The sequence below is a fragment of the Haliaeetus albicilla genome, chromosome 2 (genome assembly GCF_947461875.1).
Source record: "Haliaeetus albicilla chromosome 2, bHalAlb1.1, whole genome shotgun sequence".
Lineage (NCBI taxonomy): Eukaryota > Metazoa > Chordata > Aves > Accipitriformes > Accipitridae > Haliaeetus > Haliaeetus albicilla.
The window spans coordinates 45,669,560-45,694,803 of NC_091484.1; the positions used below are offsets into that span (position 1 = coordinate 45,669,560).

At 42.6% G+C, this 25,244-nt stretch overlaps 1 protein-coding gene and 1 long non-coding RNA gene across 6 annotated transcripts in view; one reads left to right on the forward strand and one right to left on the reverse strand.

Annotated features, from left to right (window-relative positions):
* The window catches only part of SP4 (Sp4 transcription factor), a 28,060-nt gene extending 12,102 nt beyond the window's left edge, over positions 1–15,958 (reverse strand). Inside the window, exons 1-3 of one of the 2 annotated variants that reach the window (XM_069773561.1) lie at positions 15,449–15,958; positions 14,683–14,783; positions 12,640–14,197 (exon numbers count right to left, since the gene is read on the reverse strand). In XM_069773561.1, coding sequence (XP_069629662.1) covers positions 12,640–14,197; positions 14,683–14,783; positions 15,449–15,455 — 1,666 coding nt within the window. In that variant the 5' untranslated portion in view covers positions 15,456–15,958. Of the gene's footprint in view, positions 1–12,639; positions 14,198–14,682; positions 14,784–14,885; positions 15,031–15,448 lie in introns of those variants that run through there. The other variant, XM_069773568.1, reaches the window with a different exon arrangement.
* LOC138682511 (uncharacterized) overlaps positions 15,093–25,244 on the forward strand; it is a 39,632-nt gene continuing 29,480 nt past the window's right edge. Inside the window, exons 1-2 of one of the 4 annotated variants that reach the window (XR_011322625.1) lie at positions 15,093–15,311; positions 24,874–24,968. This is a non-coding gene — a long non-coding RNA (uncharacterized lncRNA). Of the gene's footprint in view, positions 15,312–16,605; positions 16,935–16,967; positions 22,278–24,873; positions 24,969–25,244 lie in introns of those variants that run through there. The other 3 variants (XR_011322628.1, XR_011322624.1, XR_011322626.1) reach the window with 3 other exon arrangements.

Below are 25,244 nucleotides of genomic sequence, written 5' to 3' on the forward strand. Positions count from 1 at the left end.
TGCATACACCAAGTACAGTCAGTTTGCAAACATCCTTTACTCTAATATTCTTTTTCCACAATGACATACAGATAATTTATAGTAAGCAAATATTTATATATGTTTACATATATTTATAATAAAATATATTTGTTTATAATAATATATTTCTATAATATAATAAAAGATAACACTTTAAGATATAGCCAAGATTTTAAAATATAAAAAAGTCTGTGGCAATAGTTTATAGTCAGAGATAATTTTTTTCCAAACAAAAACTAATAGAAAGGAGGTTTCATGCTGAAGAATGAAATACAAATCACACCTTAAAATTAAATATATGTGAAGACAACACTGAGCTTCAGTATTTACACAGAAGACAATGCAATTCAGTGCTATTTAAGTGGTACGCAGCCAATTCTGCCCTCTCTTCTACCCTGAAGCAGTGGTTTGTAAAGATTTATGAAGACACAACACGTGACAAAAGAATTCCCCAGAACAGAAACTGTACAAGAGCTGATGCAAGGGACCCACACATTCTGTAGAGAAGATCAGTTTGGAGTAGAGAGAGGAATTGGATCCACCCACCTACTACAAGAAATTTGGGTCATCAGAGCACAGCATTGTGTCCAGGTGCTACCACAAGCAGAAAGTTTCCAGTGCAAACTGCAGTATCAACTAGATATCTGTCTTTTCTACCTCCTACAGGGGCACTGCAGCAAGTTGCTATCTTTTGATCTTTTGCCTGTTGCTGACTTTGACAAGATTTGTGAGAACTTGTTATCCTTTCCTCCAAAAGCTTCCTATATCAAATGTCTTAGTGTGTTCAAAAATTACTGAACAGCATCATAATTAAGCCTAACTTCTGTGAAAAATACCACTTAAAAGCATGAGATTTAAGGCAGTAAAAAGTAAGTTTGAGGGTTTAAACACCTCAAAAACACTTAAGTCTTCTTCCTTTTGTGCAAGAATCTTACTGGCAACACAAAGACAAAACAATGCCCAAGAAGTTTCATGAAGGTACTTTCATGACTTTTCAAAAAACGTAAGGCTTTACCCAAGTGCTTTACCACAACCTGAAGTCACTTCAGTACTTTGAGACAGGAAAGAAGTTTTCCCAGCTGGTAGTATCTTTAATTAAACTGAAAGCCAGTTTTCCTTTTATTACATTATTAAACGTAGGAAAGAGCTACCACAAATACAACACAGAAAGACCTATACAGAAACAACATAAAAATCAACACAGAGCTACAGTTTCACAAAATTTAGTCTTGCACAACCAAGCAGAGGTTTCAGTCAGAGCAAGGCAATGCCTCTGGTTGTTGTGGATACTGTGGCTTCAAACAGAAAGAAAATATGGTTAGTTTATTAGGTATTCTAAAGGAGGAGTTGGAATCAGAAAAATAACTTATTATACTGCTCTTAAGGCAAGAGACCCTTCCAAAAGACCCCTGATTTTCATTGTCATTGAAAAAACAGTCAAAAAGAAAAGTGTATTTAGGATGAGTGTTTATGAACACTTCTTTGCAGATGAACACAAGTAGTTCCCTGCATACTGAACCTTAGTTAGCTTAGTTCAGCACTTAGCAAATAGCTAACTGAAAACCCAAGTACCAGCTGTGCTGCAGAATGTCAGATGCACTGCATGGGAGCAGATCTAAGAAATGGAGGTTAAGTTTGCTTTTATGGAACACCTTCCTCCACCCCATCACTCTGCCCCAACTCTCAGGTTATTCTACAGCTTATAACCACAACAGAACACGGCCCAGCTCTTTTTTCCAACTCTTCCCCTTAACTCTGAAATAGGGATAGGACTAGAAACTTGTTGACTGTTAGTCTCCACAGTCTGACTAGAGGAGCTCAATACCTGACAAACTGTAACAACAACAACAAAAATCAAATGCCTATCTTGCACACTTCTGCTATATGGAAACTAAAATACTGGTCTCAGGAAGTGTGTTTTTTAGCATCTCAGTTCAATTTCTGTGTATTACCATGGAAATAGTAATAGCTTAATCTTGAAAGGACAGAAGGAGGCGGACACAAAAAAATGCAAGCTAAGTTTCCAGTAGTCTCTTTGGGGTTTGGGGGGTAGGGCTGGGGTTTTTTTGCTTGGGTTTTGTGGGGTTTGACTACAGTTTAGCTAGCTTACACATTTTACACTTGACTAGAAGGTTCATGAATATCCTTGAAGTAAATAAACATTTTGGCTATGTGAAATGCTACCTTTATAGTGATCAACATAAAAGTAAATATGCCTCTATGCACAGCAGGGATTAGATAACAGGTACACACATGGAAAATGGAAAACCCTTTCAACAGAAAGGTAGATAGTTGACTAAAACTAGGTTAAGTTGTATAGCAGTTGGTAATTTATTCAGAATAAAAAAAAAAACACTGTCAAGGTGATTAAAAGTTATTATCAGGAAAAACAAGATTCATAAAACTTTAAAGACCTTTTATAGTAAGACTAAACATGAGACACAAGCCTTGGTTTTATAACAGCCTATGGGTAAACAGGCTAACCAATACAAAGACTAATTTGTTTATTATAGATGTAAAAACTGTAACTTTGTGACAGGATTCATCAGGCAAGGACCAACAAAGCTACATATTATAGAATCACAAAAGAAGGGCTATGTAAATCTCTAAGATCAAACACTTAGAAGTTCTGCCATCTTCTTCTGTAACATTGTTATCCCTTTAAAACTTAGCTTAATCTTCCTTTTTGGTTCAGAACAAACTGAAGAGCTTGATGTTCTCATCAGTTACTTCCTGATGACCAAAGAAATGAGACAACCAAGGTCCATATTTCTTAAACTTCAGTATTTTGCTCAAGGGAAAAAATCATCACTTGAAACTACTCTATAATTAAGGAATGTCAGACTTGTACCTAACAGGTATCCCAAGTTTTTTTTTGGCAGGAGAATATTAACTGATCATTTTCTGTTTACAACAAAATGATACTAGTCTGCCAATCTATTAAGACTAAATATACATGTTGGGATAACATGGTTTACCTATGACTAGCTGATCAAGGTATATGACTGTTATCCACTGTCAGTAGTATTAAACATCACTGGAAACTCCATTCTTAAGAATGGATGCATACAGAAATCCATATAACTATATCCCAAACTAACCTAAGCATGTGCCATGCTACATTTCTCAAGAGACTGCAGATGTCCAAAGCTATTATTTTGGTAAAAGTGTCAAGACAAGAACAAAATACTCATTATAAAAATTACATTTCATTATGCAGTCCTGACTACTTCTAAAGCTACTAGGCTACAGCATATAAATAAAACAACTTTTATTAATTAAAGTATCAATTAAAATTATGGACCATTAAAAAACATACTTGTTTTTCAATGATAACATTGTTTATACTTGAAATTAACATTCCCCTTAAAACATGACATCCCATTCCATATATAGTTACGTTTTTCAATAATCACCAGTGCCATTAAACATTTTTAATATACTAAAACATTTAATATATTAAAACATTTAAAAATATATTAAAACATAATTGATCTATCTTATCTACCAGTGCCAAAATCATATGAAGCCAAGCACTCCATAATCTAAGCTACACTAAGGAAGCTATTGAAATCAGATTTTGAATATGTTTCTTTCCGCCCCTCCACCCACGGTGGTAATGGAAGAACAAGAAGGTTGGTTTAGTGTGGATCTAATCACCCTTAAAAAATAAATTTAAAAAAAATACTAACAGGCTGATTAAGATGTGCCGTATCACTCAGTTTGCTTGCTTGGTATTTTCTGAACAAGAAAGTTCAGTCAATTCATTTCCTGCTCTATATGCTCTGATTTCTGACAATAGGGAATGAGAGAGGGGATAGCAAAACCTGATGTTCTCAGAGAGTGCACCTGTATTGATGAAACATTTTTATAAGACCACATACTCCAATAAGGAAATACAGTTTTACTAACATTATTCTTTGATGACTTAAGAACCTACGTTTAATTCTTGAAGTTAACAGCACAGAAACAGCTCATTAGAAACCTATTTCACCTGGCAATTATCAGCAAAGCTGGTACTCGAAATGCTTCCCCTTCCCACTTTATCTAGCAGTAATGATGAAGTCATGCCTTGCTACTCACAGGTCAGGCAGAAAAGACTTGGTTTACTGAGGCATTTTTACCAGGTTATTCTCCATAGGTAATTTAGCTGAACAGGTAGATTGCACATTCCTTATGCATCAAATTCAGGAACAGTACATTGATACTTTACTTTTAAGCTACCATCAGCAAGGCAAACATTTGTTTTCACCAGCATAGTTCTGCCACTATTTTGAATTTCAGTTTAAGAAAATCCCATAACCAAAGCAATTTTGTCATTAGAGGACTAAATGCTTCTCCTATAATTACTCTGAAGCATTTGAAAGAGGATGCCAGTGCTACAATATTTAGAACACTATGGTTCTGCAACAATTCTCAGCTCAAGGCAATCTGAGAACAGTTGCAAGTAACCTTTCATGACTTTGGAAAAAGTATGCTCAATTTCTATACTCCTCCCAACTACACCCTCAGAATGCCAAGTACACACTATGAAGTAAAAAACTAAGAAAAACTCCTGCATTTTTTCTGGTTTTGTGGAAAACAGCTCAATTCTTTTTACTTATCTTTTTACTGCAGATTCCATTGCTGCAAACACCTTGAAAGAAATAAGCTGCAAGCTGCTTGCTTACCAATGAACATCCAGGGGAACGCTGGATGTTATTAAAAAAAAAAAGATCATGCAACCACCATCCTTCAGCTCCTTTGACTTCCACCCTTGGTATTTATATTTGCCAGTTTGCTTGTATATACTGTGGCTATTTTAAACCCTTTTCACCTTGTTACCACCTACAGGCATCCCTCCTTGCTTAGCTAACACAACTCACTGAGTTCTGTTTCTACACATACTTACTATTACATTAAGATGAGCAAGGTGACCCACAGGTTACATGTTGTCATGAAAATGCATTTTCTTTCATTCAACAACATATGCATAATATTCTAGGACTTGAGACTAAACACCTTCCCCTCCCTCAATAACTAACATACTAACATAGAGATAATAGAAGACCTTGAGTGGTATAAAGGTGAATCAGATTGTTTAATTTAATACAGGAGTTTGAGAACATTAAATAAAAATGTGCCTTATACAACAATTAAGACAAAAATTAATGCAGACAAGTACTGAACATGTAAAAAATTTACACGGACTCAAAAAAGACAAATTCACAGAAGAAAAGAAATCTGTCAAGGATTATTTAAAAAAAAATAAAAATAAATCCCATTTCTGGCTCTGGAAGAACTGAGCTGCAGATCACTAAATGGTGGAAAGAGTACCTGAGCACATTATTCTTGTATGCATCACCTGCAGTCAGCATCAGAAAGGGTCATAAACACCTTTGACTGTTACATTCATAGAATGGTTTGGGTCAGAAGGGACCTTTAAAGATTACCTAGTTCCAACCCCTCTGCCACAGGCAGGGACACCTTCCACTAGACCAGATTGCTCAAAGCACCATCCAGCCTGGCCTTGAACACTTCCAGGGATGGGGCATCCACAACTCCTCTGGGCAACCTGTTCTAGCATCTCACCACCTTCATAGTAAAGAACTTCTTCCCTACGTTCAATCTAAACTTACTCTTTTTCAGTTTAAAACCACTATCCCTTGTCCTGTGACTACAGGCAGACCTTGGTAAAAAGCCTCCCTTGGTCTTTCTTATAAGTTCCCTTTGTAGAAGGAAGGGCTGTAATACGGTGTCCCCAAGGCCTTCTCTTCACCAGTCTGAAGAACCCCAACTCTGTCAGCCTTTCTTCATAGGAGACATGTTCCAGCCCTCTGTGGCAGTACATCCCACCCCTCCATCCTGCCAGCAGGAAACAAAACTTCTCCAGGAAGGGAGAAGGGGAAGGAAACCCTGGAGGCTGCAGGTTGAAATTTGAACTGGCCAATTGAGATGTGCCAGGTACACCGAGGTGACCCTCCTGGCCAATAGAATTAAATGACCACAGGTCAGATTTGACAGGGGTATAAACGGGGTCCCGCCGGAGGACACGTTGGCAGTCCTCCTCAGACCAGTGGGTCTGCAGTCGGGGCACGGCCCGAGGTAACTCCTTGAGGGAGAGAGCCCTCAGCTTTTAGGCGAGTGATACGCGCGTTTTGAGCCATCACTTTAAATCCTGGGGATTCTTAAGTCAGCCATGTAGTATTAATTCTATTTACATCCTTGAGCCTGTGGTTTTATAAAATGTTACCAGACTTCTAACTAACTTTTGCTGAAAAATAAATCTGAGTTTTAACACCTGTCGGATTTGGTTAGTCGTGCATCTGTAACACCCTCTGATCATTTTCAGGGGCCTCCTGGACACACTCTAACAGGTTCATGTCTGTCTTCCACTGGGGACCTCAGAACTAGACACAGTACTACAGATGGGGTCTCACAACAGTGGAGAAGAGGGAGAGAATCACAGCCCTTGACCTGCTGGCCTCACTTCTCTTTGTGCAGCTTTTTATGCAGCCCAGGATACAATTGGCTTTCTGGGCTGCAAGCGCACATTACTGGCTCATATCTAATTTTTCATCTGCCAATATTCCCAGGTTTTTCTCCACAGGGCTGCTCTCAATCCATTCATCACCCAGTCTGTACTGATATTGGGAATTGCCCCAACCCAGGTGCAGGACCTTGCACTTGGCCTTGCTGAACTACATGAGGTTCACATTGGCCCACTTCTCAAGCTTGTCAAAGTCCCTCTGGATGGCATCCCTTCCCTCAAGTATATCAACTCCACCACTCAGCTTGGTGTCATCTGAAAACCTGCTGAGGGTGTGCTCAATCCCACTATGTCATTAATAAAGATACTGAACAGTACTGGTCCCAGTACAGACCCACTAAGGACACCACTGATTACTGATCTCCATTTGGAGATTGAGCCATTGACAGCAACTATTTGAATGTGGCCATCCAGCCAATTCCTTATTCATCGAATAGTCCATCCATAAAACCAACATCCATCCAAAAAGTATGTCTCCAAGGCTATTGTGTGGGACCATGTCAAAGGCCTTACGTAAGTCACAGTAGATGATATCACCTGGTCTTCCCTTACCTACCAACACAGTCACTCCATTGTAGAAGGCCACCAGATTAGTCAGCTTCACAAAGGGCAAATCATGTCTACGTTGGCTGTCTCTAATCGCCTGTCACCCACATGTCTTGACATAGCTTCCAGGAAGATCTGTTCCATGACCTTACCAGGCAGAGAGGTGAGGCTGACTGGTTGGTAGTTCCCAGGGTCCTCCTTTTTAAAAATGGGTGTGAAGTTTTCCTTTTTCCAGTCACTATTCCTGAGTTTCATGCATTTAATCTTATGTATCATTTTATTCCTGTTTAAAGAATTTGGTAGAATGTTTCAAACTCCTCTGCAAAGTTTGAGCCAGAGTGGTAGTAATATCTAAACAATGTCTTCAGTCTTTGAACAGCAAGTCATAAAACTAGTGACTGTCACACAAGGAGAATTAATAAAGAAGGGAAGAGAAAGCCTCGAAGACAGGCTGAAGTAGGATGCAGACAAATAAGAAAAGGCAAGACAAAGCAGGAGGAGACCTGGAGGTACTGACAAATTGCATAGCTACTAACAGTAGTGCAACGGAAGCAGCTGGTCAGAGAGAAATATGCCTTAGTAACTCACATTACTACAGACTATGAAACAGAAGGGCAAGGTTCATTACATTTTTAAAGCGCACCAGTAAGAATATTTGGTATTGGACTTCATTGTCATTAATAACTATTTTAGAGTCCACAGCACATCCCTGCAAGACTTAAAACTCTCTGGTTCCAGTATTGCCAGGCAACAGACTGTTCCACTGAACAGAAGTCATTCCTCCAGGTTATTTTGGTGGATGAACTCCAAATTCCCCGTAATTCAGGCCATGTCACCACTCAGATAAAATGGCTTGAACTTGAGTTGCAGGATGATGGAATCTGGTGACTTTTGCCTAAAGCAACTAACAAAGCTTGGATTAAGTATACATAAAATACAAATAATATTTTTCACTATTTTTAAACCAAAAGTGTCTCATATGCTTTTGCATGGGACAAACACCTTCATCATCATGTAAAAAAATTACTTCAAGATGTATACTTAAGGTAGATACAAGTCTGATTTATTACTTTTTTTTTTTCCATAAGAAACAGGGAATTATTCTGAAAAGACATCATCTCCACCACCACCACTAGATTCCCACTGTCAGCAAAAACAATGAACAAATTCAGAAAAAGCTTGTGACCTCTTCTGAAGGCTCCAGTGGAAGAAATCCTACAGGCAGAACACAAAACTTTTACAGGGAAGCCATTAATATGCAGCATTTCATTACAGTTTAACTGGTCTGTTTTCTCTCACCCCATACTCTTCAGCATCCATAAATGTGCACATTCCATGCTATTCCTAAAACAAATATACTCCAAGCCCAATGTGTTGATGGACAACGAAACTTAGCCCACCAAAAGGAAACAGTCTTATGAACTATATATTTTTCTTAGAACTATCTAGTACTAAAACAAGTTCCTTCTACATAGTCACTTATGTTGTCAATTAACACATCCGGCCAAATACAAGGGCCTGAAAATAAGCTTTAAAAAGGCAAAGGATACCTTATTTTAAGAAGGGGATGGGGGGGCGGGGAGGGGGAACAGGACAGGAATCCTTTGAACTTGCATCTACAGCTATCACAGCAGAACCTTTGAAAAAAAGGCAAGGGAACTGTGCAGGACCTGCTTGTCCCCAAGCTCATTGAGCCTAAATTCAGGAAGTCATCACCTATTAACATTAAAGGCTATCCCGTTCCACAGGGGATCATGTATAACACAACAATTCACACTGCACAGAAGAAATGCCATTTATTTTGTACAGAACTAGCTTGCTTAAAGGCCATGACAGGTACTGGTCTCATAGCAAGGCAGGTATTTGTAGATCCCTGCATGTTCAAGTAAACACGGCTGCTTTTATGTTGTCCGTTGTTTGATTAGCTCTTAATTAACTGTTTAAAGCTCTGTTTTTAAGGCTCAGATACTTAGTTTCTATCTTCCCATCCAGATTTCTTCTGTACATTTAATTACTCCTTTGTCTGACAGTTTGTACATCTTCTGAGCAAAATTTCACAGAATCATAGAGTGGTGTAGACTGGAAGGGACCTCTAAAGGTCATCTGGTCCAACCACCCTGCTCAAGCAGGGCCACCTACAGCAGGTTGTCCAGGACCACGTCCAGACAGCTATCTCCAAAGATGCAGAGTCCACAAACTCTCTGGGCAACCTGTGTCAGTGCTCAGTCACTCTCACAGTAAAAAAGTAATTTTCCTTTACATCACTGATATCGAATGAGTTTTCCCTCAGGCCAGAAAGTGAAAAGGTGTGAGAACTTCTCTACTTTGCCCTGCTTTTTGACCACACACAACATACAACCCAAAGTGTGATACTTACCAAGAGCAACGTTTGAACTTTTAACTAAAAAAATACAACAAGAAGACCCAAACACATTTACTTATCTTGCTTGGTTTACAGTAGTGCCTACATACCTTGGGACCAGAGACTCTGAGTAACAAAGGTTATAAAAAGCAGACCAAAATATAATATTTACTTGAAGATTTTAATATTTTTCTTCCCAATGTGAAATTTGTCTCTTTTGGAATTTAAAATGCATTTGACACAACAACAACAATAAAAAAACAAAAAAAGATACTTTCCCAAAATAGTTCTATAGCTTAACATTTCCGTAGTAATTTTAAGCTAAGAATTTTTGTTATTTGCAGTTAGAGTTCTATTGCTTTACGATTTCATTTACTACTGAAAAACTAAGAGAAAGGTACCTAAATTACCCCATTGTAGAAACAACTAGAAAAACCAATGTTCATGGAACAGAAATACAACACAAATAAAAGAACAGTTATTTCAGACAAATACTTATTGTGATTATTTTTTTTTCCCCATGAAACTCTGCTAGCTTGATCAGTTGGGTTTGCTTGAAGGACAAAGTAACTTTTTTTCCCCTAACAAAGTTAGGGCACCTGAATCAATGCATGGGATGAGTCCTTCACTCAGTCTTTCCCTGACACTTTCTGAACATCTCCCACATGGCTCATTTCTAACACCTACTACTGCTCATTTGTAGTGAAGGATCCACTTCCGGACAGTTCAATTAATGTACAAAAGAGTTCACACCGACAAGGTCAGGTACTGCAGAAAAAGAATGGAAATACCAGTCTGCAGATGTTGAGGTAACTGAGTGGTTTATTTTTTTAAAAAGGTTTCCTGTAACAATAATAGCAAAAACCATTTCAAATATAAAACAGCAAATCTGAGGAAGTTAATAGCCCTGATCAAGACAGCTTATTCCTTATAAGTGATAAGCAGAATTTAGACTTTGGCATGTTTGTAATTTTCTATTTCATAACCATTCTTTCCTTGAATACTTAATACAGCATTAAGGACTGCACACCATGCTCTTCACTCTCCTTTCCATGCCACCACGTCTACCATACCCAGAGTGTAGCATCAGGAAGTTTCACAGGAGAGAAATGGAGATAAATAAGAGAAAGAAATTATAACTAATCTCTCACATTCTGACAGCTTGTTCTTGCTCCATAACCTCAAGCCTTGGGGAACAGAAATAGTACCTTATATACAAAGGGATGGAGAAAATGTCGGAGGATTCACTGGTGCTAGCATAAAATTAAAAGTGCTATGGAAACAGCCAAAAGGCCTATCTGGAAGAAGACAAAAAATTAAAAAAAAAAAAAAAAAAAAAAAAAAAAAAGAAAGGTAGAGGGGAATTCAATGGTCACAAAGCTTAAGTTTAGTTAACATATGAACCCTGCATGACTAAAGTACGGTCCTGGAGAAGCCAAGCCTGTGACTCATTCCCCTTCTTTCATTCTCAGTTACAAATCTCAACCCCTTTATTTTCCAGAAGACATCAAATGCAATCAGAGGTGCAGTCAAGATAACTGACCAAGATGATATTCAGAATCTTTTGTTCTAATACCTATTAGTGTGTACTAAACAGTTGTACACCATTAGTAAGCTGGAAAAAAACTGCATACAGAAAGGTTCTTCATGCACCCCCAAATCTAGGTCGTTCCCAAAGCAGGCTTCCTAGAAGAGTTCCCTAGAGAGAAGCAGGGACTTCTCTCTAACAACAGCAGTCAGTCAGCACCTTCCCATGAAGAAGTTTTTCCAAGACAAATTGGACTGCAAGATATTGTAGCAGCTCATCAGCTCCAGATAACTGAACCATTTTGAACCATTACAGCTAAACATAAGGTCAAGATTTTAATTCTGATTACCCAGATTAACATTTCTGTAACACTCCTTAAGTAAGTCGGGTTTAGTGCATCCAACCCAACTTAGTATTTCAACATGCCATGAAGTGCCAAAGAGTACCATAGCAGATGAAATTCTCCCAGTGGCAAATTTCTTATTACCAAACTATGTTTACTTGCTTCAAAAGTGTTTCAATTAAAGGGAACAATCCTTTGTCCAGTTAAACATGTCTCATCTTTGCAAACAATTACAAAAAAAACAGATTAAGAGTCAATATGATACTAACATTTGTTTATGCAGACTGGACAATAGTAAAAAAATGAGTTTTTCCTTACAATTTTATATTAAAAAAATCTGTGCCTATAGTCAGGTTGCTTTTAGGACAAGAGTTTATTGTAACTATTACAACACAAGACTTTTACTTGTATGAAATAAAACCAAGCTCATGTAAGCAGTTATCAAACTGGCAGAGAAAACCCCTAAATCAAGTTTTATCTGAACTGTTAAAAATTTGCAAGTTTTACATACAGACTTGCCCTTATGGGACACTGCAGAGACCTTGCACAGAATTTACTTTAGAACTAAGCTCCGTTATCCAGCCTGAAGCCTCTTAATTGCTCCTTTCCCAACTATTAGACCAGCATAACCAAACAGGCATTTCATAATACATATCAAAACTTCATCATCAAGTACTGAGGTAAAGTTACCAGTTTATTTTTTTAAAAAGACAAGCCACAGGAACTATGCTGTGCACAAGCATACCTTATTCCACCCAACCTCTTCGCAGAGCTCAAACTTTTAAGGGAACAACTTTAGGAGCTAGCGCAGAATACAACACATAGCTCCATAAAAATGCATGCCATGACACAAGATATCCCAGCTCACATACTGTCACTTTTCTCATCCTACATCCCCCATGCAGAGATTAGGAATACTGCCTGGTTGGAAAAAGCTTTTTGTTGTTGTTTAAACATATCAAAGCTCTAACAGTAAAGTCTCACGTTCACTCCCGAAGCCTACAAGTCTTTAATAAGATGGAGAACAGGATCATTTAAGGATAGTTTATCAAATACAAACAGTTCCATTTCAATTGATGCAACTGATAATATTAGCTCTACGTTTAGAAGTGTCAGCTATTTTAAAATCTGAATTTTAGTGATAAGTATAAGGTATTTTCTTACAGTTAACATTTATTACAGAAGATCCTGAAAAAAGTATTAGTTTAAAACTGTCTGGTGTTCTTGCAATAGTAAATAACAAAACAAACCAAACAAACAACACCCTCCCCTCCTGCCAAATAAACTCAAAACTTTGTCAGACCACTCACCCGCAACACTGGTAATGGTAACAGGAACTCCTTGAACTTGAACACCTGCAGCACCCAGGTTGGCAACACTTACTGTTTGAAGATTAGGTACTGAAGCAAGCTGGGCAGCGTTCAGAGTGATGGGGGTACCAGCAACAGCCACTGGTGCAATCTGGGCAATGGTTGTGCCACCACTTGAAGACACAGGGGTAATGGTTAGTTGTTGGGGTAACCCAGCATTCTGAACTTGAAGATTTGAAAGGCTTTGCAGATTCTGAACCTGTACAGTTTGCCAGCTGATCTGCCCTGATGGTGTTAAAGTTGGAGCCCTGATGAGCACCTGAGTTGGACTCACTGCCTGCAGCTGAACGTTCTGCAAAGGCTGCTGCTGGATGGTCTGTATAGTCTGCCCTGACTGGAGCTGAAATGACTGTGGAGGAATGGCCTGAATAATCTGCTGTTGAGGCTGCTGGATCTGTATCTGCTGCAGAATAGGCTGACCTACGATTTGAACCTGCTGAAGGGAACCCGACTGATCCTGGACATTCTGTAGTCCATTGGACTGAAGCTGACTGGAGCTCTGGGCTTCGGAGTCTGCAGCAGTTGTTTGAGGTTCTTCAGTTGTCTGCTCTGAACTGCTGCCTGCTGTGCTTGTGTATTGGCCTGTTTCTGCAGAGCTTACTAGCGTGTCACTGCTAGTTAGAGATGTTGAGGCAGTGGTCGTAGAGGTGGAAGATGAGGAAGGAGACTCTGGCATTGTACTAACAGAAGCAGAAGTGACAGGTGTGGATGCTAGCTGATTTCCATTGGAAACTCCACTCTCAGTAGACTGGCCAACTTGACCCGAACCTCCTCCAGCCGCCACGTTGTTTATCACAGGCAATGCTAAGGTTACCCCACCAATGTTTATAGGTAACGTTGTTACAACTTGCGCCTGAGTACCAGGAATAGTTTGCAGTTGCAGTGGTATGGAAACACCAGGCCTAATTTGGACTGGAACTGTCTGATTTGCTAGGTTTTGAGCAATAACATTCCCCGAAGCTGTCCTGTTTGCAGTTGTGAGGATAGCTTGATTATTCCCTGCAGGAATAAGCTGAATTTGACCCTGTATATCTTGTAGACCAGTAGCATTAGATGGATTGATTTGAAGTTGTTGACCTTCCGTTGTCTGAATCTGTGGGATCACTTGGTATTGGACGCTACCGCTTGGATTTTGTACTTGAATGACTTGGAATTGTCCAGGGGTTGTTGCAGAAGAATTGCCCGATTTGGTTTTTGAAGGAGATGTACTTCCATTGTTACTGCTGGAGGGACTTGCTGCACTCGAGGCAACAGAAGATCCTTGTTGAGGAACATTATTTTCTTTTGAAGCTGAAGGAGCAGCGGCAACAAGCTGCCAAGCGTTTCCAGCAAGCTGAGTTGTTACCAATTCTAACTGCTGTGGCTGATTCTGAAGCTGCACCAAACCTTGATTTGGATCTATAATAATCTGCTGCTGTCCAGTTCCTTGATTCTCACCAGGAGTTCCTATTTTGCTGCAAGTGGCTGCTAGTAAAGCGAGAGGTGAAGGCTGAGAATCCTATCCGTAAAGAAAGAAAACAGAACAGATTCAGGAGAAGAGCACGAGTATGAACCATCAGAAGTAAGCATTAAGGTTTACACAGGAAGCAGGAAAAAAAAAAAAGTGCTTCTGCATAGACACAGATGATACAGCTCTGAATAAGGAAGTATGTATTTCTGTAAATAATCTTTAAGCATAAAGCCCTCGATTGTCAATAAATGAGACAGCCAGGACCTCAACTGCATCCTCAATCCAGTCTTTTTTTTTTTTTGCTAAAATAAAGAAAAAATTTAAAAATGCTCCTATTACATGGAAAGCAGCTGATCACTGCAAAATGCAATCAAAAAAAAAACATGTCCAGGCAATAAAACTACTGCACCCAACCAACTACATTTCATCCAACCCAAAGAAAGATGCCCTGAGCAGGAAATGCTGTTAGCTGAACATTTCATTTTAAATGCTAATAGTTTGGGCACTTCCCTGTTCGGGTGTGTGTGCTTTACCTGTGAGCCTCCAGTTTTCCCTTTTTTATTATTATTGTTGTTATTCTCTGCCTCGGGAGATTTTTCTCCCTCTGTGGGCATAGTTTCCTCCTTCTTTTGATCTGCAAAAATATCAAGTGTAACAGGTTAATTATTCACCTTCATTTATACAATAACAAAACCTACGAGCATATCCTTTTTGGTTCCCAGGTTGTCGCCTTTACCTCTTCATAAAAACAACAGTGCAAATCATTATTACAAAAGAACGAGTCCTAAGAAACGTGGTTTGAAACCCAACCCATGGGGGCTGGAGAGTTAACACCCAGAAAGGGGAGGTTTGGTTTCCTCTCCCAGAGACAGCAGGAAAAAACCACCCACAAACCCTCCTCCTCCTCCTGCCCCCTAAAGCATCGACGGCCACTCAGTGGCCGTCGATGCTTTAGGGGGCAGGAGGAGGGTTGTGCATGGGAGGGAAAGAGGGAGGAAAAGAGGAATGAAGGAGGGAGGGATGTGCAGAGGAGGGAGGGTTAGCGAAGAAAGGGGGAATGGAGGAGGGAGGTACGGAGGAGGCAAGTCGAGGAGGAGGAGAAGAAAGGGGGCATGAGAGGAAGCAGCACGGATGGGTGGAGGGGCGGCAGGAGGAGAGCGCGGTAAGAAGGGGGAGAAGCGGGGAAGAAAAGGGGGAACCCGGGAGGGCGGGATAGAGGGGGGACGAAGGGTGGAGGGAGGAGCGGAGGGAGGGAGGGAGGGGTGTGCACGGGAGGGAGAGAGGGAGGGGGTTACATACCGCTCATCCCGCATTAATGCCCCGCTGAGGCGCCGCTCTAGGGGGGAGGAGAAGGAGGAGGAGGAGGCGGAGGGTGGGGTGGGGGTAGCGGGGAGAAGGCCGGTCGCAGCCGGAGCTGGGAGGAGCGGGACGGCCTATTTTTCCACGAATGGCCGCCGCTGGGCTGTGGCGTAGCTGCCTCTCTCTCCGCCCGCCGCCGCCGCCGGACTCAGCCCGCCGCCTTGAGTGACAGCTGCGGGCCGGCCGGGCGGCGAGGGGGAGGGAGGCCGAGCGGCGGCGGGGGCGGGGCCCGCCGGGGCCCAACTGACGCCCACTGAGCAGGAAACCGAGCCCCGCCGCCAGCCCCTCGGCCGCCCCTCTCCGCCTCAGCCCGGCTCCCCACGCCGGCGGCAGAGGCGGCGGAGGCGGGGCGGGGGCGGGACGCGGCGCCCCGCGAGCCCGGCCCCGGCAGGCAGCGGGGCAGGCCCAGGGCCCTCGTCTTCCTCCTCCTCCTCCTCCTCCTCCTCCTCCGCGTCTCCTGGCCGCCCGCGCCGCGCGGGAGGGAGGGAGAGAGGGAGGGAGGGAGGGGCGGAGGGAGGGGGCGTGGCTGCCGAGGCGCGCGCGCTTCGGAGAGGGCAGGGGGCGGCGGCCGCCCTCGGCGCGGGCGGGCGGCCCCGGCTCCCGCGCTCGTGCCGCTCTTGACAGCGCGAGGGGCGGGCGGGCGAAGGGCGGGGCGGGGCCCGGCCGCCGCGGGGGCGGGGCCCGGCCCGGCCCGGCCCGGCCGTCGCCCTCGGGCTGCCCGCCGCCCGCCGCCGCTCGGGCGCCGATTGACGGCGCGCGCGCGCCGGCCGCCCAGCAAATCCGGCGAGGGGCGGGCGGGGCCGCGCGCGGCGCCGGCCAACCGGGTGGCGCCTGCCCGCCTCGCGCGCTCGTAACTGACAGCGCGCGGGAAGCCGCGCCGCAGCTTTACCCTGAGGCGCGGCCCCCTCCCTCCGCGCGGTAACCCCGCCGGCGCCCGCTGCCCCGGCCCGGCCGGGGAGGGAGGAGGATGAGCGCGCCCTACGGTTTCCCTACGGGAGCCAGGGCCTATTCCCCCGTCCCCCGCTCCGCCACTCCTTTGAAACAGCCCTCCGAGCCAGCCCTCTGCCTGCGCGCCCGGCCCAGGGGGAGGCGGGGGAAGGGCGGCCCGGGGATTTCCTCCACACCTGCCGGGGATATTTCCCGCAGCCGGGGGCGAGGGGGCGGTGACTGCCCTCCTCCCTCCTTATTGGCTCAGCCGCGGCGGCGGGCGCGCGCGGCACGCCGGGATATGTAGTTCCGGGCGGGCGCCGCGCCGCGGGCTCGGGTCGCGCAGAGCGGCGCTGGCGCATGCGCAGGGCGCGGGGCGGGGGGCGCGGGGCGCTCTGCCGGCAGGTGCCGTTGGGCGCCGTCAGCCGGCGGGGCGGGTTAGCGCTTCGGGTAGCCTCGCTGGCAGCTTACCAGAGCGGGAGTCAGCCCCCAGCAGCCTGTGAGTGGGCCGGGCTGGTCGTCGTTGCATTCAAAACAGATAAGTTGTGGTTGCGCTGTTCGTTTCCTGCGGTTCTTGGACTGCCCGTTCCCTGTGGGAGCAGGTCCCGGTGTGCGTGCGAGCGGGCCCGCGGTGTTGCCCTCTCAACCTGACTGGCTGTGGTGTGGTGCAAGAAATGGTGGATCCGCAAAAAACAGCGGCATGGCAAAGCCTGTTACCCCCGTTCGAATTTGGAGGAAATTTGGTTGTAGTGGTACGCACGGGCAGCTCTGTCAGTTTAAATTTTCTAGACTACATGCCCGAATTCTTTGTCAAGTAATACAGAGCACCTGCTAACCGCAAGTCGGTGACAAAAGTGCCAAAGAATTTCTTTACCAGCTGTTCAACAGTTTTATCCTTCAGAGGGATGAGGACGCCCTCGATCTCTATCCTGGGCCTTCCAGCACACCCTCTGGAAGACAGGGAATGTAGAAATATCAAGCTCGTCCATCGCAGAGTAAGAAAGCGATCAGAAATAAACGTGGCGCAGGCTGTTTCCAGGCGTTGTACACAGTCAGAACACACGGGTCACAAGTAGATGCATCAGAAAATGACCTTACAAATGCCGACTAAATTGCATTCAGATAAGCAAATGGTAATATCTCACAGTTGACAGCTCAGCCAAATCTCAGTGCCTTCTCCTAGGCAGTGCTGGGGAGCAGGAGGAGCGGGGCTGCCCCAGGAGGGAGCCAGCGGCTGACGTGAGCCCAGCCTGGCAGGGCAGTGCCCACACCGTCAGGGCACCATCCCCCACATCCAAACAGGGCCGGGGTGGTGACAGGACCTGCCGATGGTCCCGTGGTCATCAGATGAGCAGGAGATGGGGCCACCTCCAGCACAGGGCTGGGTCTGGGGCCAGAGCTGAGTTCTGGCGGAGCTCTGGCCCCTGGGGAGCGGGCAGGGGTCCTGGGCAAGGGTGGTCTGCCTGCCCATGCACTCAGGGCTCTGAGAGGTGGAGTACGGAGCACCTCCTGAATGAAAGGTTGCATGAAGAATGGGCACATGTATTAGCAAGGCCACTTTTTTTTTTTTTTTTTTTTTTTTTTTAGTGAGAGGCAGGTGTTTTAAGTCTATGGAAGCTTTTAAACTTTCACTGGATTCCCATCTGTGGCTGTAGGTACAGTGCTTTTGAAAATCTGGCTCTAGGGTGCAAAGAGTGAAAGCTCTGTCTCAACTCAGTGAGTGATTGAAGTGACAGATAAAAGATGTTGGTGGTGTAGGTGGTTTCAGTAGGGGCATCATGATTTTTATATATTTTTATCATCCACAGTTACTCCTATACCACCTACTCTTTCCTAAATTCCAAATGTCACTCTTGCTCAAATTCTTTCTGCCAACTTAAGCTTCCTGAGCCTGCCTCTTTCAGCATTGTTCCCACGTGAACTGGTACCTACCCTCTGCACCCTGATACTGGTTGTTCTCTGCAGGATCTCATAGAAGTCAGCAGAAGTCACCTGTTGAGTTACATGGAAGTAGGATCAGGTCTGAGGATGTATATTTGTTGACAGAGTCCCAATTGCTATTGGAATGGATGAAAGAAACATGTCAGAAATAGGGAAAAATTAAGCAAAAAGTTTTCATCGCCACTTTCTTTCAGGCTCAGAACTTTAAAAGTGTGTTGACACCTAGAAAGAGTACAGCATGGAAATGCGTGGGTGAGCAGAGACCCACTGAAATGCCAGGTTCCTGGCAAGATCTAGCTCAGGCATAGTATCACATGAGGGTGGCTGGTTTGCACAACAGCCCAAACTACGAAAATTCACTTAGTGCTGAGTCTCTACTTCTTGGCATCTCTCACACTGTGTATGTGTTTTGTTTAATTACAAAGAATTTAGCTCCTTGTTTTTAATATTTTAATTATCCTTTCTCTCTATCCATATGTACAGTTTTTTGTCTGTCTTGTTTATCAGTTCTTCTACATTTTGTTTCTGGTTATCTGTCTAATCTTTTGATGACATTCCTTAGTACCCTGATTTAATTTTCTTTATTTTCTCCAACTTCTTCCTCTGTGAAGTTACTTCCCTGGATCTTGCTTTTCCCATTATTTTTTGCTACTTTTTTCCCTGGTTCTAATACCCACTCTTTTCTCCACCTCAAAAATATTCTTTCACCTAAATTTGCCACCTGTGTTTTGTATTTCTTCTTTTTTTTTTTTTCTTTTCTTTTTAAGCTCCCAAACTATCTTGTATCTTCTTTTTTGTCACTTCTGGCTTGGTCTCTAAGCTGGCCTTCGTGTTAATTGCTTTTTCACCTAACACACTAACTGGTATTTTTGAACTTATTTAGGCATTGGGCTACAGGCTTGTAGTGCTGAACAGAGCAACACCTAAATATCTTTACAGAGAGGGAAAAAAAAAGGAGGGGGGCGTGAAGGGGGAGGGAGAGACAGCTGGCTGCGTGCTCCAGTTTCATTGGTTAGCCTCTCTACTATCTGCCAGCATTTACATAGGTTGCATTTGGACAGAGAGAGATGAGAGGCCAGCAGCTGTAAACAGCAGAGACCGTAATGAGACGATGGCTTCAACAAAACTGTAAATCCAGTTGTAGGGTAGCTAGTATTAGATTAAAAATGCTGCAGCCCTTAGACACAAGATGCTGAACTAGTATAAGACCCCTCAGTTTGACTGAAGGTGGTGGTGGTGGTGAGAATATTTAAATAAACAAATGAAGGAATAATTTTTATCGGGCAGGATTATGCAAGATCAGGTATCAGATAATTGCATTTCTAAACAAACCTTCTTCACCAGCCCAAAGGCTCTTTTACTAGTTCTTTCATGCTCCCTTTCTGCTCTTGATGCTGCTTTGTCATGGAACCCAAATATTTCCAAGAAATCACTTTCCCTGTATATATGCAGGTTTGGGTGCATATTTTTCCTCTTTTATTTGGGTCCTTGCTGGAATCTGGTGTTTTGTTGTAAACTGTCTCAGCAACAACAACAGCAGCTTTGAAGAATCTGGTGATGGCATAGAGTTACTGATCAGACAGAGCCTGGACCAAAGCCACAATGGAAATCGTGTACTTGGCAAGCACGCTCCTTAGGCACTGTTCCACATGATCCCAAGTGGACCAAGTCAGAGGTATTTGACTTGCTTGGATTCTGTGGAAAACACCATATCGACAACACCATGGGAACTCCAGGCACAAATTCTTCTGTAGTGTCCTTTCTCTGCAAATGCATCAGCCTGGGGGACCTCAAACAGCACAAGACTGGGTTAAGAATCCTGCCTCTAGGAAGACCAATGGTAAAAATGAATGCTCCAGTTCTGCCTGCCATGGCCCTAACTTGTCCAAGCCTGAAGCGCAAAGCTCCCCTTGCCTTCTACCCCATCTATACCCATTGCACCCGCTTCTCACTCACCTGATGTTCTAGGATTTTCACATGTCATAACTACATGGTGGTAATTATGAGAGAACAGGTATGTCTCGGACACCGAGTCAAACTTTATTCCAAACAGAATTTATGTAATAATGTGACTCTAGACAGGGCCCATGCACTCCCCATCCCCTTACCATATCAGCTCTGACCATTGGATGACATTGTGTCAGACATTGTAAAAGTGAGCTTTTAGCTTAGGATAGAAAAGTGGAATCTATCTGACATTACGCAAGATGTTGGACATTATTCTTTGTCATAGTAACAGGTCACAGCTGCGATCCAGGACTTCAGTGTGTCCAAGCACACAGCATGGACAACAACTTCAGGACATTCATTGATGGGCTTCCCCTAGCTTAGTCAAAGATGTGCTTTTTCACCACCCAGAATCATGTCACCCAGCATGAAGAAAGGTGACTTGCATACCTTAAGGGAGTGATCATTCTCTTCTGTACACTTTTTTATGCCTGACCTATCACAAGTTTGAAAACTAAAATAAAGTCTTGCCCAAAGTCTGTTTGAACTCAAGGAGGTACTTGACTCTGCTTGTCATTGTTATGAAGTGTCTTTGGCTTTTCTCCTCCTGTCCCTAACTTCTGACAGATCTAAGTCTCTGCAGACATCTTGCTTTCCCCTTTCTCCCAAGCCAGAGACCCCCCATTGCCAAGTATGTGACATAACCTACCATCATCAGTGGTAAATTAAGTAGGGAAGGAAAAACCTTGGGGTGCACATCCTCACGATTAGAGGATAGATATTGTTAAAAATGTAAAAAAAATTGTAGGAAAGCTATGGGTAGAATCAAGTCTGATGGAAGATGAATGATTTTTCTTTGAGCTGGACAGGCACACACATCCAGCTACCATCTGACAGCAACTTAAGTAGTAATTGAAAAGGTCTCAGGCACAGTCGCCAGTGGCCCTTGATGGGTCAGTCTGTTATCTCAATGTGCTGGGAACTTGAGGGATCATAGACTGCTTCTGTCAGCATAGCCAGGAGAGAGCTCTGGGACACCCACACGTTGTGCACCTTGCTAAATCGCTGGACACTGGCTTTGTCTTCCATAGTTATCTACAACAGCTTGCAACACAGTTACTTGTTCCTTTTGATCTAGAGCATGGAGACCTGAATATGCAGAGAGTATTTTTTCCCCTTCAGTGACCCTGATGCAGCTGTGAAAGTATCCAAGAAAATTCTACTACCTCTTCTTATGAAAATGGTTGTTTTCATTTCCTAAATAATCTTGCTTGCTGTTGATTTTCCAGTCCCAACGTGCTGCCAGAGCACTGATATAGTGGAATTGTACTTTGGATCTCTGCGTGACCAGTTATCCTCCTCTACTTGTTCAACAGCACACTTATACTAGTCATTACCTCACCAAATAAGGGCTGAACTTACCACAAATCCACCATTAATATTGTACATCCCATTCTAGAAATCGCTTCTCACTGCTGAGCCACCCCACCTGCATTTGCAGAACTCTTCTCACAGAGCCAGACATGACACTCAAAGGGATCCTGTCTTTGTCATCAGTGACAATATCTGACTACACAGACAGTCGTGCCTGATGTAACTCCAGCTTTGCAGTCTTGTTTTATGTGGCCCATTGAGTGCAGGAAACAACGCTTCTGGCTCAGGAAGTCTGCATGCATCTGTGCTGCCACTGAAAGCACTGCTGCCGTGCCCAGATATGTGCTTCTTGCTCGGTTTGTCTTGCAAAAATGGAGAGGCTCTGACGGTGGGTGTGGTGACAGGTCTGTGGCATTTTATATGAGTTTTTTTAAGTTGTTGGGTACTTCAAAGATAAAAGCAGGATCCCCCTCCCCTGTTCCCTGCAGTGAAACCAGGCTGGCAGCTTACAAAGTACCAGAGAATGGGAAAGTGGGATGCAATTTAAGCTGGAATACTAGTTAACATGCCTATAATACACGTAAGCATAAACAGGATATCCTATGCTCTGCGTAATTTGCAATTTGTGATCCAAATTTTGTACATGCTACCAGTGACCCAGTTCTGCACAAATCTTGTATTAATAAGCATAAAAAATGCTGCATGAGAGACGTTTCATTAACAACGCTGGTTCTTGTTTGAGAAAATCAATGAATATACCTGGAAATTCAAGTCTAAAAATACAGCAGGTGTACGGGAGAATGTGAGGTAGAATTTTTACCCCTCAATTCTAACAGGAAAGAAAACTGACAAAACTAGCTCATTCCGTAGTCTCAAATGTATTTTCTAATCTCGACTCTTCAGTATGATACAGTTTTATTTTAATGAAGTTTCTGAGGTGAGAGAACTGAGGATATGAGCCATAGACTCCATTTTTATCTAGATCCAAGTCTCGGTGCATTTTGTGGTAGAAGAATGACCCTTGTAAAAGAAGTGCATAGAGAAGGGTACAAATAGAAGTAAACTAGTAGTAATAGATCATGTCAAGTACCCGGGATTAGTGGCTCAAATACCACTGAAGAATGTAGCTAAGAGTAGCAAATTCTTATTACCACAAATGACTGCTTTAAGCAGTAGGTAGCTTTGCTGGTGCACAAGAGATTTAGTCCTAAGTAACAAACAAGATCTGATTTAAGAAGTAATTACAGCTGACTCCCTCTGTCACAGTAGTTGCAAGATAGTGAAGATTAGTGTAGCAATCTTAGCTGCAGAAAGGGTGTCCAAAGGCATAAAACTATGAAACCAAAGGCAAAATACTGAAAAAAATAAAATCCTTAAACTGAACTTGGTAAATATTAAATATTGGTAAATATCTGCCACAGTAGAACGGTGAAAACAACAAACATGTTGCATTAGATAATTTATTTGAATAATAAATAAGACTACCAAGAATTAACAGCAGCCCCAGTGATGCCAGGAGGAAGCCTCATGAACAGTGGCAGCTAAATTCTGTAGCTGATGTGTGTATCAGAGGGGCTCTTTGGGGAAACGTAAAATTCAAGTGGCCAGAAAATAATCCGAAAGATGATAAGTATTTGGAATCAAAGATCTGCAGGCATCAAGAGACACATTAAACTGTCTTGAGAGAATGGATCAAAGTCAGCAGCAGATCTAACCTCTCCGCAGATGTTACTACTTATAAGGAGCAGACCACCAGGGCATGAATTTCTTTTTGCAGTTAAGAAAGGCAAGTCGCTGTCAGAAGCTGGCATGAAAATATTTAGTATTAAAATAAAAAAGCTAATTTAAGTGACAAGTTTCTGTTTCTTTGATACTGTAACAACAGTAGCTAGAATGAAAAAAAACTGCAGGAGCTCACACTGCCTCTTGCTCCAAAGAACAGAGAATCTCTGATGAGTATTTTTCTAACCTCTTCTTAGAAAGCTGAATGGTGGAGATTATACCACATCTTTAGGTGACCTATTTCTGTCCATAGCTATCCTTAGCGTTAGAAGTTTTTCTTGCCTTAGCCTAAACCTTTCCTGTTGCATCTGAAGTCAGTTAGGTTTTTGTCCTGTCCTTAGTGTCATGAAGAACAATCAATGGGATCCCTACTTATGAGAACCTTCTACATATTAGAAGGTTGTTATCATATCACCTCTGCGCCTGCCATCAGCCTTTTTTTTTTAGAGCAGATATATCCTTTCCCTTTTTCAATCATTCTCCATCTTTTAAACCTCCTTTTTTTTTTAAAACTTCTTTTTGTACTATCATATTAAACTACACCAAACTAAGACTTCTGAGAGGTGTTAAGAAAAACAATTACTAACCCTGTCTTGCATATGACACTTCTATTAAAATGTCCCAGGATGACTTTTTCTACTTTTGCATCAGCATCATATTGTTGACTCATATTCAATATGTGGTTTACTGTAACACCCAGGTCTCTTTTTACAGTGCTGTTACTATTCTCCGTTTTGTATTTATGCATTTGATTTTTTCTTGCCTCAACATAGTACTTGGTACTTGTGTTTATTGAGTTTCATCTTATTGATTACAGACCACTTCTCCCATTTATCAAAGTCATTTTGATTTCTAATCCTTCAGCTCCCTTGCAGCCCCTTCTGCTATGGCATGATCTAAGTGTGCCCTCTGTTCCATTAAGCAAGTAATGAATGAAAATGTTGCATTATATCAGATCTTGGCTAGACCCCAGCAGAATTCTATATTATATATTCTTTTTGTCTGAAAACACAATATAGATAAGTCTTGGGGTATTTTCTGCAAGCAATTGTGCGCCTACTGTGTAGCAATTTAGTCCAGAACAAAATACTTCTGTACGCTGTCTATGAGAATGTCATGTAAGATAGCGCCCACAGATTCCCTAAAGCTGATACATATCACTTCTACTGCCTCTTCCACTGCAGGCTAGATACTCTGTTAAAGACGGAAAATACATCAGTTTAACAAACTTTTGTTTGCAACAAATCTTTGCTGGCTGTTTCTTTTTCAGTCACCCTCCAGGTGCTTTTAATGTGGCTGTTTAATAATTTATTATTGTTCTTGATGTTGAAATTATGTTGACTGCTGATTCCTCCTTTCCTTCTGAAGATAATAATATATTCTCCTCTATGCAGACTCACCTGTCTTTCATGAACTCTTGAAGATAGTGATGGCAATGAAGTATTCTGAAGGTTTTGATTCTAGAGCCACTCCACAGAAAATTTCTGAGGTAGATATTTAGATAATGAGCAAAGGTAGAAATGGTGACTTTGTGCTTAAAATGAATATTTGACTCTTGGTTTAAGAAGAGGTAATTTAGGTAAACATTGTTAAAGACAAAATTTACAAGACAGAAAAGAATAACTTATCGGAAGGAAAATTGTATGACCAGAGTATTAGTATTCTTTGTAACTTTAACAGACTTTTCCTTCTAAATATTGCCAAAGGTTATTATAAGAAGCTATTTAAATAGTTATTAATTTTCTTTACCAAAAATACATTATCA